This window comes from Nestor notabilis, unplaced genomic scaffold (genome assembly GCF_000696875.1).
Source record: "Nestor notabilis isolate BGI_N333 unplaced genomic scaffold, ASM69687v1 scaffold6192, whole genome shotgun sequence".
NCBI lineage: Eukaryota > Metazoa > Chordata > Aves > Psittaciformes > Psittacidae > Nestor > Nestor notabilis.
In genome coordinates, this window is record NW_009917808.1 from 34,350 (window position 1) to 53,993 (window position 19,644).

The following is a 19,644-nucleotide window of genomic DNA, read 5'->3' on the forward strand; positions in this document are numbered from 1 at the left end:
GGGATGCCAGGCAGGTGAGGGTTTGCTTTTCCCACTCTCCCAGCGTGCAGCCAAGGTTGGCAGGAGAGCACTGGGAGCCCTCAGAAAGCTTTGGCATGGGGCAGCTGACATGGACCAGTGACCACTGGAGTAATTCAGAGAGCTGGAAAAGGTAGGACTGTGGCTTCCCTTGTGCCAAAGCCAAACACTAACTAGCACAGTCTGAGTAAAGACTTTATTTCAATAGGTCGTGGAAATCTATCCTGGGACCTGTAAAACTTAGGCAGGAATAAAAAAAATGCTCGTACCGCCATAGTACTGCTCTACTTTCACCACCTGGTATCTAGGGATTTGCTGGGCTAAGACCAAAATATGGATACCCGTGGGAAAGGTGGAAAAGTCAGCTCTCCAGCAAAATACCTATTTTTCGTTCTGCTGGGCTGTTATCGCTGGTCCTCACACCCATTGCAGAGGCAGGCCCCAGCAATGCCCCTCAGCAGCACCTGCCTGCTCCAGTTTGGGAGGATCTGCACCACCTGGTATCTAGGGATTTGCTGGGCTAAGACCAAAATATGGATACCCGTGGGAAAGGTGGAAAAGTCAGCTCTCCAGCAAAATACCTATTTTTCGTTCTGCTGGGCTGTTATCGCTGGTCCTCACACCCATTGCAGAGGCAGGCCCCAGCAATGCCCCTCAGCAGCACCTGCCTGCTCCAGTTTGGGAGGATCTGAAGTGCTGGAGCTGAGGAAGGTCTGGGATGAGCTGTGCACTGTTCTAGAGCTCTCTCTTTAAGGAAAGCTTTTGAACAGGGTGTGTTAGAAAATGCCCTACATACTCAGGCTCATTAGAAAACGGCATCACCCCCAAACTCTGGTGTTCAGCACACCCCATGGGGATGACATGTATGGGTTGCTTGTTTTAAATTGTCTACAGCACTTCAAGTGGGACTGCAGAACGGGCTATTTTTAAGCTAACAAAACTTAACCTGAAGGTATTGCAGGGAATGTCAAGAGTCAATACTTTGCCAAGGGAATTTGGGGAGGAACAAACTGCAACATCACATTGCTTTCTTCTTAAAGCCATTGCTTTGTTAAAGCAGAAAACAAGGCTAAGACCTTCTCTCAAGCAACCCGAAATCCCCGCCTTGGGAGTCAAAGTGACATGATATTCCCCCTTGTTGAGCAGCTTACTTTTCCTGCTCCAGTATTTACTCAGGATATGCTTTATGTATGAGCTCCATTAAAAGCTCTAACAGCAGCAAAACCCACGTCACTCTGCAACAGTACTACTCACATTTTTCTTCCTTGGGACATTTTCCTTCCCTGAAAGGAAATCTTCCCTGGAAGGAATCTTCCTCAGCTTTCCCATCACTGAGACACCAGAGCCCATACCCAACACCACTGCCGCAGCCCCTGTGCTGACAACTGCCACGGGGCCAAGCCCGTGCTGCAGGAAGGTGAGCCATGCGAACGCTGCCACCCCGGCACATCTGCACCAACATCGGGCTGGCCTCATACCTGTCCTCCAGTGGGCCACAAAAAGATTTAGGGGCAAAAAAAACCCTAGTGGCAGCACCCCTGCGGCTTGGTCTTTCCACGCATTTTGGGACTGGCATCCATGGGTGAGCTGGCTTCCATGCCCTGTGCATGCCAAAACCATGCTGTGCATCCCGCTTCCCTCTTGTCTCTATTCCCCTGACAGCCCGCCTGTTTCCATAGAAACGGGATGGATTTCCAAAAAGTACATGGTAACTGAGACCCATGGAAGGAGTTAACAGCCTGCGGCAGGGAAGGCTGCAGGCACAGATACCACATTTACATACACAGTATGGCCTAATTTGTGTGCACATGTGAGATATACTCGCTACTTTGTGCTTCTCTCCTATCCAAGAAATACACATTTTTTCCCTGGGCTGGATGCCTTTTCCATAAAACACCAACAATTCAAGGATGAGAAAAATTCAGTATCTACAGGGATGCTTTCTGGCTGAGAGGCAGGTGCTCTCATTCTGACAAATGAGTTATGAAGAAACCCCTCATCCTAATGCAGTGAGCATTTCTTTTCTTTGCTCAGATTCAGCCATTCTCCTAAGAAGCTGGTATTTCAATAACTTCCAAGTCTGCTATTAAGACATCTTTCTGTTCAACTGTGGTCACTTACAGAGACAGCACCAAGCTGCAAGGTGTGGTTGTGCTCACTCCCTTCTTTTTCTCACAGCACCGTGAGACGCCTGTGTATTAAATCCCCAAGTCTCCTGGTTCATTCAGCCCTAATAATGCAGTTTTAGAAACGGAGAAGATCTTCTTGGTTGGTATTCTCTAAATGAATATATTTAAACCCAATGCTTGCCCATGTTTAAGCAGTCCCAGGATGACTGTGGAAGGTGTCATTTTCAGCACCAACTCTCTCATTACCCACTTTTAAGGCAATGAGGAAACTTGAGGTCAAGTCACGTACCATCTGTGCTTACATTCTATCAATGCCCAATTCCAAGCACTTTTTATTTTTATACTGCTAGTAAAAGTACACTGTAAAATGAGGACATCATTTGTATTACAGAGAACACGATGACAGAACTTCTGATGTATAACCAACAAAAGGAAAAGAAAAAACTAAATGCAATAGCTTATTTAGCACCAAATGGGCTAATTTCTCATGATAAAACAGAGAACTGCGCCTGGTTCTCATAGCTGGTAACAGTAAAACAGGACATATCAATTCCTTTATGTGTCACATCTTGTACTTTCCAAGTCTTTTTACACCTTACACGTTAATGTTCAATCGTGTACCTGTAGAACAGCTACCAGGGAGAAATCCTTTGCCATAACAGGAAACACCCAATTTTAAAGGTGTACAGATGTTTTCTCAACTGAAGAATTACCTAGAATTTTGCTGGCTTTGGTTTTTGCTAACCTTTTGAGTCAACATTAAGTATCAGAGATGGCATAGGTGGAAGGTGGGCCTAGTTGAAGTTAATGGTATCACTGGCTCTCATAATTTCTTTCTCTTTTATTTCCAAGTGTCAAAAAAAACCCTAAACCAAAACCCCAATGTGGGACTTTCTCATCAGTTGGCAGCATTCAAGCCATCACCACAAAAACTCCAGCTAGTAGGCTTCAGACAAGATTTAATACACATTTCTACCATCAACCTTAGACCCATATAGCAACAACCCATCAGATTCCCCCATGTTTCCACTACACTCACCCACATGGACCAGAAACAGAGAGAGGGAAGAGCCAAGAAAGCCAGGGAGGAAAGCAGGAAAGCCCCTTTATGAGGCAGAGATGTTAATACTTGTTTAAAGCAATGCAAAGGAGAAAGAGGAGCCCCCCACCACCTACTTCAGGCACCGAGTCCATGTCCTGCGCATGCGTGGAGACTCGCCCCAGGGCCTCGGTCGGCGTGCCCGCAGGCGAGTGGCTTTGCTGCACCAGGTCAGGGAGATTGATGTGACCTGCAAAGCCATTGCTGGCTGCGTGGCCAGAACGCTTTTTTTCACCAGAGGTCTGCAGAAACACAACGCATGAGGAAGAAAGAGAAGAGGGAAGAAAAAAGAGAGAAAGAAGAGAAAAAAACCAAACAAAACTAAGTTGTTGGCCATCTCCTAGTTCCTAGAGCAAGCGCAGGAGAAAGACCTTCTCTGCTTCCATCCCCATGCAATCTGGCAAGCAGCTGACCAACCCCCCCACCCCAGGAGAAATAAAGACAGGATTAATCACAAAGTCAATACAGAGTCATTAGCCACGTTACAGCGAGAGAAGCCTGATCACTGTCACTTTGAGACAAGGAACGCAGGGCAGATTCTGCTCTTGCCACCATGGCTGCAAACCCCATGGCCAGCTCTCCTCCCACACAGCCACCACTGACAGCAGAATCTGACCCCTCAATCAGCCTTAGCCTTAACGGCTTTGCACAGCTATGGCAGCGAGTAGCCTGACTGCAAATGACAACACAGCCCCTGTTGCATGTTTCTGTAACCCAAACCAGCAGTGAACAGTGACAGCATCAGCAGAACGACTGGCATTTCACTCTGCCACAAGGATCTAGTTTTCTTGTATGGCCCTGTTGGCATGGCATGTGTTTTACAATTGTGATGCTTAACACCAAGCTCATTTTGGAAATGGCTGTCTGTTATAGCAGTGACTACTTCTCCTGCTCAACTGCATCACCCTCTCTGTTACAAGGATGTGCAGAGAGCTGCCCAAGCTGCACGGATCCCTGCTCTGAACAACTCCACACCAGTGGGGATGAGGTGGGCTGCGTATTGCTGCCCACCTCCAAAACTCATGGAGAAAGGAAGCAAACATACTGTGACTTCTTTTGCTAATTCCTTCCTCTCTTTCCAAGTTGCATTCTCTTTCTTTTTTCCTTCATATGTGAGTATTTTATATAAATGGAATTAAGAATCAAAATGCTGCTCAAGCCTAGTTCGCATTTATCTAAACATTCCTCCTTTATGATTGCTGACTCCAAACTCCCCTCCCCTTCCCTTCTCTTCTCTCCCATCCTCCTCCTTTACATACTGGCAGGAGAGTGATTCCCCTATCCACTGCCTGTCCCCTCACCAGGAGACCTGCTATCCATCTGTGTTTCCAGCAGCACCGCCAGCATGTTCCAGCAACTGGGAAACTGAAACACTGGGGGAGATCTTCCACAACCAACTAAACGTGCCTCCTCTGCCTCACTCCTGCAGTATCATCTGTCAGGATTGCTCCCACTGCAGCCTTACCTCTGCAACACTGGAGCTTGGAACAGGGGCTTGCATCCGTCTAGGCTCACTGGGCTGGCTGGTGGTGAAGGGAGCTTGGCCCTCCCCAAGCATGACCAGCCTCTGGTACAACTCTCCAAATGCTCTACAACACTGCACACCTCTGATAGTTACACAGTGCACAGGTTGGGAAGAAGAGGGGAAACTGTGGGCCAGATTCCAAGTGTATTAACTAAATGCTGGAGATTTAAGATAACTTTGTTTGCCTGGAGCTATAGTGGGATTACAGCAGAGTCATTTGTACAAGCATCCTCCCCATACACCCTGGCATTACTATTCACTGCTGTTTGTAGTTCTGAGAAACATTTGCACTTGTCACATTTGCTCCGAGTGTAAATTGCATTAACAAGAGCGCTAACGAGCACAATTTACTCAGTCATTTTGTGTTCCGGACACACAGCACTGTCAGTTTTTGTGCTTACATGGGCAAAACCTCCTGAAGATGCTCCATGGGAATATTTGTTTTACAACTTACCTCCCTCACCATTAAAGTCCCTTCCCTTGAAATATTGCTAAACGTATCTGCGTGGGAAGTCTCTAGCCCATGGGTTGTCACCATTCCCAGGTTGTACGGCTCATTGCTGCCAGAAATTCCCGTTGGGCTGCAGACAGAATGGAAAAGCATTAATGATATTTCCTTTGCTAAACTAGATGAAAAATCCTCTAATATAGTATTAATTTAATAAGGGTAAGGCTTTCTATCTCACAAGAAAGCAAAATTAGAAAATATATCCACTTAAAACGTATGGGGAAATTACTTCTCTCGTCAGAAATATGGGACCAGGGTCAGGTTGATACACTACAGATACAGCACAGACATCAAAGAGAAGGGCCTTTCTCATCCCAAGATGCCCCGAGAGGAACACTGATGAACAGGTAAAAAGTTGCTGCAGTCCTGCTCTGCCTTACATTAGTTCTTCTACTGAAGTCCAAAAAAACAAATAAAAAAAATCACTCTCTTTATTCCCCATATCAACCCTTGAAAAGTGAACAGTGCATCAGAGCATCGACAATAAAAGACAACAAAAGAAGGAATGGGGTTTGGAGGAGGTGTGGGCAGGAGCACAGGTTGTGTCCTGAGCTCTTTGCTGTTTTCCAAGTGAAGATGTAGCCCTGACCCATGCTTTACCTTGAGTTTATTTCTGTGCTCCTACCTCAAGAGAGAGGCTGGAATTTATTCTCACACCCATTAAATTTTAGGACTGCCAGAGAGTGGATGTTGCAGGTGGTGAGTAGGCACTGTTACTTTATTATTACCTTCTTAGCAGACCAGCTGCTTAAATATAATTCAACAAAACCAAAAGTGCCTCTGTATTACCCAGCCTTGCCTGTGTGCTGGAAAATGCCGATGGTGGTTATGAAGATGTTGCTGATTAGACCTGTCACTTTGCATTTAAAAGCCATACAGACTTTATACTGCTTTCCGTCAGTATAAAGTAATTCACTCTTTAACACGTCATCCCTGTGCATACCTGCTTGTCAGTACCCAAAGGCTCACAAAGGAGCCTGGTAGTGTGAAAAGCCAAATCAAGCCTGCATTAATAAAGGGGTTGCTGGTCCCATGCAAGCTGTGAGCCCTGCAAACCCCAAGGTGGAACTGTTGCAACAATGGATCCTTGTCTGTATCATATCAAATGTACAACTGGAGAGGCATCGCCAAAGTACTCCAAAGAACGGCATGCCATACTTCTGCAGCACCTTTCACCTGAGGAGCTCATACCTTCCTACCATTAGCTTTTCAACACCGCCAGAGGATGAGAAAATAACACAGTTATTCCCGTTTCAGAAATAAAAAAGCAGTGACAAAGGAGGTTATGTTAATTTGAGACCATACAGTGAGTGAATGAATGCCTGTGATAGCCCTGAGGTCCCACATTTCATTGGCATGCAGTTTCCATGCCACTCTGCAAGAAATCTCTCTATGCAGGCAACAGCTGGCTTGCACAGATTAGAGGAGAGAGAGCCAACGGGAGTCATCATAGTCTTCAGATGGAGAAAAGGTATCTGCAGAGGCAGAAGGAGTAAACTGTCCCTCCTGTCCACTGGGATACAGTGATGGATTGGCTTATGCCACAGCAGGAGAGACCTGGACAGAGCTGGGATGAAGAGCAGCCCAGTGCTCAGGGAGGATGCCCAGGGAAGTTAAAAAATGGGATATACAAAGATCATTTGGAAAGTGCAGGAGAAGATGAGATGATCTCTTTCAGGCCCAGATGCTAATGAAATACAATGAACACAAGAAAAATAAAGCTTTGATAGAAAAATGCCAAACTACATCTAGTCTGGACTTAAGGTTCCTTTTGTGAAATAGAAGTGTAAAGCCAATCACGTGCTTTCTTTTTTCCCAGACACAGAGCAGCGTGTAAGCCTTCACAGCTATGCCTGCAGATAGCTGGGAAGGTTTAGATACAGACAGAGCTCCTGCCACCTCACTGTGACACCAATAGTTTGCATCTTCACGTTCAGTCTCTGGGGCACGTCCATCAACAGGACATTATGGGACAAGTGGTGTTCAGCTGGCAGCGGTTTAGGGACATCCATCTCACCGCCATGCCCGTCCTCTGACATCTGGCAAAGGACTCTGTGATACTTTCATCCACTGAAAAGCACTGTGTCAAACCCAAGGTGTTTGGTGGAAGCATGTCAGTACAGATTAACCACTCCTGATTAAACTCCTCTTCTGTGAGCAGCCTGAGGTCGCTTCTTGCACACATGACTGCCCATCCAATTCCTATATATTCATAGCCATCCCTCTCTCTCCTGAGTTTCTCCAACAAATTCCAAGACCTCTGATTTTTCTTGTTCTGCTGGAAGGAAGCTCCAACCCAGGAGCTTGGAACTATGCATAACATGGACCCCCTAGGTCTCCTTGCCCCCTGGAGGGCTTCCCTGCTGCTCCATACCCCACCACTATGAAGCCTAATAATATCTTTTATCAACTAATAATTCATTTAGCAGGAAGAATGGAAATTAACTGGTTAAAATGCAAATAATCCCCTAAAGCCTTCCCACAACTCCCCTGCGAATTCAAAGGGGTAGGAGTCAGACCCCGTGCCAGGCAGTGAGCCCCAGAAACATCCCTGCCACACTAATGCTGCAAAGCACCAGGTAGGGCGCCTGAGTAGGGATGCTCCATGAGCTTGCGCTGTGTAGTGACAGCTGTTTAATGTGTGTCAAAACCATGCAGCCTTCCTCCCTCACCTAGAGGCATCCAAAAGCACAAGTGTCCCATGACCTATAATGGTAACTCAATAGTACAGTCTGCTGACGTTTTCATTTCAGCGCTTTAACCCACCACGTTTTGCTGCCTGAGCCAAGGACAAAAATCAAAGGTTCAGGATTACTATAATCCTGGCTCTACCAGCTGGCACTGGGCAGGCCACCAAGTACTGGACTTCAGAATGGCTTGATGTGGGGCAAGACCAGGCTCAAGACCTGGCAGAGTTTTAGGTCACCAACCCTATGGGCAGGACACCCAAGGGATGGATGAGGTCATATATGTCAACTCTTTCCAAAAACCCACCTTGCTCATGAACAGGAACAGGTCCATCACCTTGTAGCCCGAGCTCATTGAATGTGCAGTGGAAATAACTCAGTTTTTGCCATTAAGTATTTCTAGTTTTGACCAGGAGAAAGACTTATCTGAGTACAGTATCCCTTGCAACCATGACACCATTCCCAGTGCCAACCACCAAACACTGACATGCTTTGGACATGCCCATGCATGCTCCTCAAGACCAAGACACAATGGGACTTCACAGTTTCCCTGCTCCCCCCAGAGAAAGCACTTCTTACATAAGCCGTGGAATATCACTGACAGGCACGGTCCCATCATGTGTCTCATTTTCCCCATCCTCCTCCTCCTCCTCACTGCTTTCCGACTCCTCACTGGAGGAGGAGTAGTCTGTCACTTTCTTCAGGGGGCGATTGGTTTCTTCGATGCGCAGCTCCCTCAACTCTTTGGCTAAGGCCGTCAGATCCTAAAGGGGATGGGGGCAAGAAAACAAGAAAGCAAAGGCTATTATATTTAAAGTGAGGAGAAAGTCACAAACATCTCTTCAAAAGCCAATGCTAACAGCACGAGCAACAAGAAATAGCTTTACAGAGTTGTTACAAACATGAGACAAACGTAAGACAATGTTTGTAGCATGTAGCATTTATTAAACAAAACAAAACTGATTTATGCTCACTGAAAAATCAATCGCCAACCTCTTCTTTTTCTGTTTGGAACGTGTATGTGCATATATATACACACACTTATATGTATATACACGACAAAATTATATTTGTTGGAAAGGTGAAGTTCAGTCACCATCATAGTAAACTGGAAAACAACATCATTGCAAAGATTGGCTTGGAGAATTTCTCCTGCAGGGTTTTCTCTTCTTTCAAACTTCTCAAAGAGACCCCGTAATTGTATTTATTCTGTAATAAATGCATTTGGGAAGGAAGCAATGACAGCATCTCCCATGGGTGGTGCAATCCCCACGTAAAGAGCTGCTTCCGTGGTGAGTCTCCGCTGTCGGGCGGCTGCCGAGAGGTGGTGAGGAGCACGAGGAGAAGCGCCCAGCTCAGCCAGACTTCGGAGTCACAGCTCTGAGTCAGCCACACGATCAAAAAAACAGATAAATAAATGAAACAAATCAATCCCTCAGCGGGACCCATTAAGCACTTCATGTGAAATGTGGCAGCCTACAAGCTAAGGGCAAAACAATAAAAAAAAAAGCCTTGAAACAAGAAAAAAAAAACTAAAAAATAGGAGCAGTCCTGAAGCCTAGTAATAATTTTTCAGTTTACCATGACTTTGATGAGGTCTCGGACCCGACAGTCATATAAAATAGACATTGCTATTTCAAAACAAGGAACATGGCAGGCACCGTGTAGAAAAGAGACTTTTTGTTATCTTACATGCTTTTATAGCAATGCAGGGGGAAGCAGTAGGGCAGAAAAGCATGAGAGCTCAAATTAGAATGGGTTAGAGAACTCTGTTGCACAAGACATGCACACGACGAACAAAGCATCGCAATTGTCAGTCTTACCATTTCTCCCTATATTAGTGACCGAGGTAGGCATCAGTGCATTCGGTCAGAGATAAAGGATTAGGGAGAAAGAAACTCATTGAAAAAGACTAAATTCCACAATTGTCTTACGGCCATACTCTCATTTACTGCATTTCCAGTTTACCGTTCCAGCAGGGCGACTACAGCAATACTAATTATGGTTGCAAAAAATCTATCCTGTCGACATGTGAAGAAAACAGTGGAAAACCTCTATGCTGAGATGCAAACCCAGTTTATTTTCTAACTGTGAAGCAGGAATATTTTGCAAGTAATCTGTACTTTGATTACTGATGACCCACACCTCCCAGCGGGCTCCCACTGGTCGACAGCCACACATTCTGCTCCTAGGTCTGCCCTGCCCAGCCTTTGATGTAGAGGAGAGACTCGCGCGGACGTCAGAGATCTTTGCATCACTCATAAATACTGGTAGACCAAACCCCAGTATTTGTAAAATAACCAAAGGATCAATCCCTGCTTCACAGCAGGTAGCTGTGATGGGTATTATATATCCCTCTCCAAATGCTCTCTGTACCTTTAAAGAAAGGCTCTTCACCAAGATTAAAGAGAGAATGTCGTATTTCAACAGTTTATTTTTGATGCCAACACGTTTGGGATAGAAATGCAGTCAAATCTGCAGTCACGACAACTAATTATTTTAATTAGCGCTGTGGCAGCTCCAATGATATGATTGTTTCTTTTCCTAAATAAGAATTAACGACAATTTCAACAGCTTAACAATGCTTTCTATTTAGAGTATAAAATATGCTCTTTATTAAGCACTTGCCTTTGAGTTGGTCTAGAGCCTTTTCAACTTTAAAAAGGGTGTTAGGACTGCATAAGAGCCTCTTAAAATTGCAGCTGGACTTCTTGCAGTGTAGGACTAGGACTGAACCCTTCCCTATCACAGTGATAAACCTTGAAAATTGCTTTTTTTGCACCTTTCATTTCTAATGTGCTTCAAGGCACCCTATCAGATTTCCTTGGTCATCACTAGAAGATAGTCAAGTATTTTAAAAATCAGCCTAATTAGTTTTTAACAACTAATTTGGAAGTTATAACAGCAATAATACTCCAGACAATATAATCAGATAACTTGTATTTCCTAGTTAAAGCTTAGCCTCAGGATGGTTAATTCTTTGATGCAATCATTTTCTCTAAGTAATAAGCACTTTGTAGGATTAAATGGCTTCATGGAGCTGCTCTTGGACCAAAAACAATCTGACATCTACAAAGTGCTCTATAGCTCCACATGTGTTTGAAATGTTATTACTGCGGATGACATAATACATAAGTTAACAGCATCAGTGCTTTTTAATTACTTTTAATTACAAAGACTTCTCCAGATTTAATATTTGCTGGAATCAAGTCAGATTGGTTTCCAAAATCACATAGCTCACTGAACTTGAATTTAGCACACACGCTGCCTCTATTTAGACACTGATTTATATGCTTTTTTCCTTAACAAAGCACTTCCCTTCACAAAACGCATTGCTCATGTTTTACCGAAGAGAATGAGTTAACTAACCAGCACATCTTCCTTCTTCTGTATCTTCTATTTTTAAAGGAATGAGGTTGTAGGAGGGGCTGCTAGTACAGGTGCTTGCCATTACAGCCCCACAATTACCAGTATCAGCACAGTGATGTGGGGCAAGTTAAATGCTACATTAGGAATGTTTGGTCTTTTCCCATGAACAGTGAAACACTCAGTACCGCCAGATGCACATATATTCAAAATAGTATCATATGGTAAAAAAAAGGTGTAATTCAGGACTCTTATTTTTTTAAGATGACGCAGGAAGACTAGCACTGACCATCAACATCCAAGACAGCTCCACTGATTCTGGCTTTACAGCTGATGGTCTGGTCCATGAGAATGAATTACCCAATGTATCCCACTGCTTTGTTTTCCTTTATCTGCCAAGCACCTTCATTTGAATTAGGTTTAAAATGCATTTCAGATAGTGCTCAATGGCCCCACTGAAATCAGCGGGTGGCTGGGGGCTGTAGCTGAGAGCAGAATGCAATGAGTGGCACAGGCTGCCCAGAACACCTCGGCTGGCACCAGGAACCTCCGCTCTTGCTCTTTCTCTTTCAAATACACCAGAACGGCAGCACTGTTTGTTGCATGTGTGAACGTTGGGGTGCTTCTTGCCACGGCTTCCATGCAAGTGGTCTGGCCCATGGATTTCAGGCAGCCCTGGCTGAGCAGAACACAGCGGCCATGCCGCTCCCCTCCCCACACACACACAATTGTTCAGTCTCTTGTCTGCCCCAAGACTACATCACCACTTTTCCAATGTCAGCACCAAGAACACCCAGTTCGGTATTAAGCACTAACTAGTCAACCTTGCATAGGCATGACCCACTGAGAAAAGATATCACTAACCTCATCTATAGCTTTCTTATAGCTCTGTGGGTAAAGGAAGAATAATCAGCATCAGAGGAAACAGATCGGGACAGGAAAAAGCCAGAGGAAGGGCAAGCAGGTTAGAAATAAAATCAGAATTGTTAGCTCAATGCTGTGGAGTGTAGAGAAAAAAACAACATCAACAAAACATTATTACACATTAAAAAAGAGAAGCAGTAGAAATTCATTTCATTAGGCCGAGTCTGCAGTTTTCAAATACAAATGTCAACAGCATTAAACCAGGAGGAAACACTTCGGATGAGATTTTGCTCAGAATAATCAAATGGGATTGTACAGACACCACTACCAGGTCTGGTTTTAAGCTGTGAAGGCTGTCGGGGGCTGGTTTCCCGAGCAGAGCATCCCTCCGCTGGGCTGCTGTGGGGGGACATGCAGCACGGAACACAATAATGTGCCATAGGCAACCACCACACCCAAGCTAGCAAAGCCCTTAAGCACCTGCTTCATTTGAAAACACAGGCTTAAGTGCTTTCCCCTAGACTTGGGCTCCTGATAAAAACTCATGCACTCTCTTAAGCATTCAAATATCCCATTGGCTCTTGCTGTACCACCACTTTCCAGTCTCTGCTGGAGAAGCAAGAGTCCTAGCGTCTTTTTTGGGGGCCCTGCAGTTGTGCTACCACACTGAAGGGAAACGTGGCCAACCCAGCTGGCAACATTCCCATGGGAAATAATTTAAGACTCACAGCGGGTCGGCTTGGTCGCGTCACATCCCTGTTGTCTTCCTGCTTGACTTTGGCAGGTTCATGGGAGAGCACAGGGGACCCTTCAGGCTTGGTGTTCCCTGGGCGAAAGGCAAGCGGAGAGACTGGGAGTTAAAATGTTGCTGAAACCTGTCACTGCATCCTGTCACCTGGGACCAGTGGGATTGAGGGCTCCGTCATTGTTTTGTTTCTGTTGTCTGAAAAACCCTCCTGCTTCTCTCTGCTTGACTGTCATTGCAACAAGTCTCCATCAATATAGCAACAAAAGCCATGACCCAGCCCTGCCTCCACTGACAGCCGTCTTGCAGTATTACTGCCCTTCCCTCTACTAAAGAAACAAATTCACTCTGCAAAAGAGCAGAGCATGTGATACATTAAAAGCTCTGCAGCATCTGACATTGCTAGAACATTATTTGTCACAGGATTCCCCATTACTAAAACCAAAACCAAACCAAAAAGGTGATAAACTCCTTTTACTGACTACCTTGAGAAGTAATGATTTCAACAACAGACGTCATTTTACAGCCAAGTCATAAAAAACTCAAAGCATGGAGACAGCATTTGTTTTAATGTGCTTCAGCCCTGGGGATTTATACTGCGGGGCTGTGGCAGAAATGCAGATGTATGGGTTGTATGTGCTTTAGCAACTCCTACTGAGATTGAGGCACTGGAATGGGTTGCCCAAGGAAGTTGTGAATGCTCCAACCCTGGAGGTGTTCAAGGCCAGATTGGACAGAGCCTTGGGTGACATAGTTTAGTGTGTGGTGTCCCTGTTCATGGCAGGGGGGTTGGAACTAGATGATCTTAAGGTCCTTTCCAACCCTAACTATTCTATGATTCTATGGAATATCTTTAAGAGTGGCTCTAAGATGAAACAATTTGACTAGGAACATAAACCCAGTGTCAGCATGGCTGCCTGGCAAAAGCATTTTAGAGAAAGCTTCTTATGGTCTAATTCACTCCTCTGCTCCCAATTCAGACTTTGCACAAAGATGAAGCTCCAAAAAAAATATTATATATCTTCTAAAAGTGAAACACATTCCCAAAGAAACCATCACAGAAGTGTGCTTGGGTTGATGAAGACAGGAAGCACACTGGTATTTTTTTAATCATTTTGTTTACCCTAAAGCATAACCCCCATCTCCTTTTGTACGAGCTACTTGGCACTGCAAATGCAGGAGCAGCGCGTGCTGCCGTGGGCATCGTACATCAGCACCCAGCAAAAGGGAGTGTTGGCATCTGTTTGCTAGGAGGTCAGCTGGTCACAGAAGTACATCAGAAATGATGAATCCTTTGATTTTTTAATTTGTTAAAAGCCATACATGAAATCACAGACCTCTTGCCCTTCCTGCTTATCAAACAAGCTGCAGAAAGCACGCACGATACTAAGGGATATTTTCAAGAACCTCACCTCTGACTCTGTTGCGCTCACTCGAGCCAGCCTGGGAGCCAGGCTGGGACCCACCCTGGGAGCTGGGCTGGGAGCTGGGAGTGCTGGAGCTGGAGGAGCTGCCGCTGCTGGTCCTCTGCAGCGGGCTTTCCACAATGGGCTCTGTCCTCCTCAGGTCTGGGTTGCTGCAGGAGCACAAACAAGAAGGGCACAATCAGCCAGTGTCACACGCTCCTCCGGGGCTTCCGATGCTTCCCACACTGACAGGGACAGTTGCAAAGGTGAGGGGACACCTCCTCTGCTGGAGAAGACAGGGCTGAGGTCTTCTTTTCTGAAGCTATTGAGCCTGCATGTCCCACTGAGAGACTACGTAAAAGTAAGCACTGACCATGTTTATGGAGGTACACCACAACCACAATGAAGAATTGGCTAGAGAAGCATTCTGCTCTTATTATGCTGAATTTGGCAAAAATTAAGATTCTTTGTTCAGAACTCACTTTCAGTCTGTAAATATGCAGTGCTGGAGTTACCTACTTAACTACCAACATTCATCACAAAAGCAGGAATTTGCACATCACTGTTACACAGAGAAAGAAATATTTAATTGAAGAAAGGATCTCAAGTTTGCAACAAGGCTGTAGATTACTTTTACCACTTATTCATACTTCCCAATTTTCATGGCTTCACTTCAAACTTGCATCAGATATCCCCTTTTGTTCCTTGATGTCTCTCGCCTTGTGAACATGTATACATCCAGAATAAAAAGCATCCTTGATACACAAAGAGTGACTAATATCTTTCTGGGTATCAGATGCCTTTAGGAAATTAATTCTTATTTGGCACTGAAATGAAATCAGAAGTCATGTTCACACAGTTATGCAATCTGCTTTTATACAATATTTCTGTTAAATGATCTTATTATTCAAAGTCCTGTAAAAACTTATGGAAAGCTTTCTCCATCAAGTCCACTTAGAACTTTGCATACATAAAAAAATAGTTCCACATGAATAATACAATTACAATTGGAGGCAATGCGTGTAAGGTGCTAAGTTTGTGGGGTTTGCATGACACGTCCCTCAGAGAACAACCATGGTGGTGCAAATTGTGCAAAGGCCCATTGCCATAATGGGGCTGTTGGCAGAATCATTTGGACACAGCCTAGCATGGATATTGTATAAAATCCCTGCCTAGTGTTATCTTGCATTGAAACAGGCGGGTATTAAAATGATGATAGCAAGACAGCAGCTTTCTGTGTACAACAGGGTGACAAATAAAGGAAAAGATGTTTTTAGAAAATTTACATTTGTGCATGGCAGGAATCAAGAACCAGTAGGAGAGGTAGTTCAAAAGGAAAGCTGGAGAAATGCTACTGTGAGAGAAATGGAATATGAAATACTTTCACTGAATATTAAAGTTTAATGAATATGATAGCATCCTAATAATTTCCAGTTTTCATCCAACTGAAGGCCTCTAGCGCATGTTGTATGGCTGATGTGTCCTTAGCTAAATTAACTCATCAAACGTATTTGAAAACTTTGGCAACTAATGTATTCACCTGTACCAAACAGGACTGAGACCACGAGGTCCAGGAAACAGTGGGCAACCTTCAACTTGAATCCCAGATCCCCTTATTCATTTCCAAAACCATCACTTCCTAGGACTATGCAGTCCAATATCCCTCTGCATTTTAAATTGTCCTTCAAGCAAACGCTAATTAAAAGAACATTTTAAAGAATTCAAAATGTTTCAGCCTGGAGCAATAAAGGGAAACAAACCACGATATGGATGCTTTTTTCTCTTAATTAAAAAAAAAAAAAAAGAATAACACAAGAAAATTCTTCTGCCTTCTGCTACCCCTGTCAGCTACTCTAAGCTGCTGCCCACTGTATGTGAGTTTGCTGATGCATAGTTAGGATGCTGAGATGGAAAGAAAGGTGTATCCTGAAACTGCTGACAGCACATGGGTACAGACATCCCAGCGTTCTCTTTTTGACCTCACCCTGAAAGGATAAGGCAGAAAGAAGAAACCAAGCAGCTCCTTCACACAAGGCTACGTGGAATACGTATTACTGTGCAATTTGCCCATCTGAGGTCTAGAGCTGTCCATGATGCTCTGCAAACCAGAGACAAGCTCTTGCATGACTAATCTAAGTTTCTTCCATCCAGCTCTGAGCAGAGCCTGTCAACTTTCCTGCTTGGTTTAAACATGCCCAGGGATAGTTCTGATATGACAGATCAGACTGCTGCTGTGGTACAGCATCCTGCGTTGGGGTGCTACAAGCGTGTCCTGCATACCACCATGCCCAAGAACTGTATCTGGCTAAACTAAAAGGCCCAGTCCTAGGAAACTGAAACTAATTTAATCTTTGGTCTACATCTAATGAAAATCTCCCCAAGCTGTACCAGCACATTCCTCAGTCATTATCTGTGAAAAGCTGCTCTGATGCATAGAAAAACTATGGTAAGTATCAGAGATCTCCCCACTGGCTTATGTGGATCCCTTTACAAGTAAGAAGGGACACTGGGAGAAAGAGAGCCTAGTTCTGCTAAAGGGAATGCTCAAATTCCTGTTTTAACCCCCAGCTGCACATGCAGCATCCACTTCCAAACCCTGCAATACCCAGGAAGGTATTCAGCCCAGGGAGCAAAACCCCCAGAGATCTAAGCACTCACAGCCTTTGGTGTTGGTACAAAATACCAATGAATGCAAAAATTCATTGCAACGGTAAGAGAAGCATTGCAAATTTCATGTTGTTACCAGTCAGTAAAAGCAGGGCTAAAGAGCAGCCCATGTCTGGGCTCCCCAGCCGGGCGAAGGAGTGCAGGCGGTAGCATCACTCCTGCCCATTGCGCTCCGTGTCCGTACCTTGCCCATGTCTGTACCTTGCCCATGTCCATACCTTGCCCGAATAGGCTGGGAGCCCAGCCGGGGCCCCAGTGCGCTGCCGTTGCCCGGGGAGTTCTTCCTCGCCAGAGCAGGGGATATGGAAGTGGTTCGTTGAGGCACCTGGAAAAGAAGAGACACATTTGCCATCACCCAGTCTGCCCCACCATGTCAGGCTGCTGTTTGCACACCTGAGAGATCACCTCCCAGCACTGCCTTGTTACTTGATTTACAATTGATTTCCCGCTGAGGGACAGGCAATTATAAACCACAAAGCTCTCAGCTTTTAGAAGGGATCACCTGAGTGTGAGACAGAAATGAGCTGCGAAGGTGCAGTCAGGTACGCTCCTGGCAGAAGAGCCCCTGAGCAGCCTGGCTACCACCAAACAGGGCATTTACTTTTTCAAAAGCAAATGTATGCACATACATACACATACATAATTTAAATCTAACAAAACCCAGAAAAGTACTTTTCAGGGTAAAATTCTAACTGAACTGCATTTTAGCAGCGATGGTGGAAGTTGGTGGGGTTTTTTTTGTGAATAAACACACAGTTATGTTAGGCAAGAGAAAAAGATTTGGTGAGCAAGCAAGCTTCATATTTGGCGGTATCACCAGCTACAGCTTGTCTCATTAAAAAGAAATCTCCCCTCCAGGTAGGGAACCCTGCAGTTTTTACCTTGGGGAGTTTTTTACCTTCCTCTGAAGCATCCAGCCGTAAGCACAGGCAGAAACAAGATCCTGGACCACAGAGACAGACAGCCCTGCCTTATGGGGCAGTCCTTTCATTCCCATTTACAAATACACCAAACCCACTTTGGGCAGTAAAATGTGAAGTCAGACTCCTCATGGCTATTACTGCTGACACAACAGCCTTAAATGTGATTTCGTGGGGACACCTTCTGGAGTTCATGTTCTCTCAGCCAATGGGGAAAATACTCCATAGTGTTGGAAAACAGCTTTTTTTTCAAGGAGCTGGTGCTGTGGTTTCACCATGTAGTGCACCATTGTAGTTAAGAGACACCTTTCTCAAAGGACTCAAGGCAAAAGTTAACTTTAAATTGCAAGGGTTTTTTGAAAATGAGGTTAAAACCAGGCACCCACCCTCCTGCACTACTAAGACGTGAAGCACACAAACAGCTCCAAGAGTTGTTGACTTGCTTTTCTTCCTAGGTGAGCACTGATGTCTCCTCTCATTTGATTGTAGCAAAAATGTGAACATTATTAACCCATGTGACAGGCCACTATAGATCCCTTGCAGAGGGAGGCTTACCTGGTATCTGGTATTTTGCTCTTAGTCACTCACTTTATGAATACATAGAAAAACTGCCTTTTAATCAGGGATAAATACTGCCTTGCTGTCACTAATGAATTTGTAATCATTTTTTCTCTGCAAAAATCTTCCAAGGCTCAGCAGTGATTCACTGCAAGGAGAACCTTAATGGCCAAGTTTATGCAACAAAGGTGCGTAAACAATGCAATCAAAATACTGGTCCAGAAGAGTCTTAATTAAAGAGGTACTGCCAGACGCTGCCAAAATGTCAGTGAATGTATAAAGCTGCTGGAGCCCTTACAAGTCTTCCATCAAATATTGATTGCAACTGGAGGCAAGGTACGAGACTAAAAAGGACCCATCTTATTGAGTATGACAAATTTTATGTTCCTGTAATTCTATTTAAACAGAAGGGGTTTTTTTACCCTAGGGAAAGGAGACATTAATTTATTATGGCCTCTATCCAGGCTCCAGAACTTTCTTTGTTGGAGGGCAGCACTATTTTGCAGCACTGTGTGTGTGTGCCCGAGAGCACCTCCCAGCATCTTGTGCAAAACCTGCCTCAGGAAATGCAGCCATGGGGCTGTCAGTACTCACTGCAGAGCCATGGAGATGGGCTCAGTCCTGCCCACTCTGCTTTGCCAGAGGTGCTGAGTGCAGCACTGTCGTATGGGGACTTAGCTCTGGGACTGCCTCTTTGATGTGCTGAAAGTGAGGAGCGGTAGTGTTACCTTTGGTGGAATGTCTTCCTCCTGCCGTAACCAAGAACTTCGGTCAAACTTTTCAATGCGAGGGGGCAGAGGAGGGTTTTCTGAGGTGGGGTCCGAGTTCTGCCTTGGCATCTCAGTGCGGTGAGAGGTCACCGTCAAAGCCTCCTGAACCCCAGCCAGTCCCTTTGCAGGCTGTTCATGCAGTGACTGAGACCCAGACAAGGAGCTTCCTTGGGATTTCACAGTGACCAGATGTGGAATCTAAGCACCAAGTCAAAACAGAACTATCAGTACAAAATGGGGGGGAAAAAAAAAAGAAGGAAAAAAAAAAGAAAAAAGAAGGAATAAAAAAATATTTAAAAATTTGATTTAAAAAAAGATTTGATTAAAATATTTGATTTAGCACTTCAGAAGCACTAAAAAGCCCCCTCGGTTTGAGATCAGC

General features: G+C 44.8%; 1 protein-coding gene across 1 annotated transcript in view; it reads right to left on the minus strand.

The window, feature by feature from the left end:
* Positions 1-19,644, minus strand: part of TNIK (TRAF2 and NCK interacting kinase) — a 138,280-nt gene that overhangs the window by 11,020 nt on the left and 107,616 nt on the right. The window contains exons 17-24 of the mRNA XM_010009414.1: positions 19,221-19,460; positions 17,233-17,339; positions 14,354-14,517; positions 12,925-13,022; positions 12,197-12,220; positions 8,546-8,730; positions 5,226-5,352; positions 3,324-3,488 (exon numbers count right to left, since the gene is read on the minus strand). Of these exons, the coding sequence (XP_010007716.1) occupies positions 3,324-3,488; positions 5,226-5,352; positions 8,546-8,730; positions 12,197-12,220; positions 12,925-13,022; positions 14,354-14,517; positions 17,233-17,339; positions 19,221-19,460 (1,110 nt within the window). The remainder of the gene's footprint in view (positions 1-3,323; positions 3,489-5,225; positions 5,353-8,545; positions 8,731-12,196; positions 12,221-12,924; positions 13,023-14,353; positions 14,518-17,232; positions 17,340-19,220; positions 19,461-19,644) is intronic.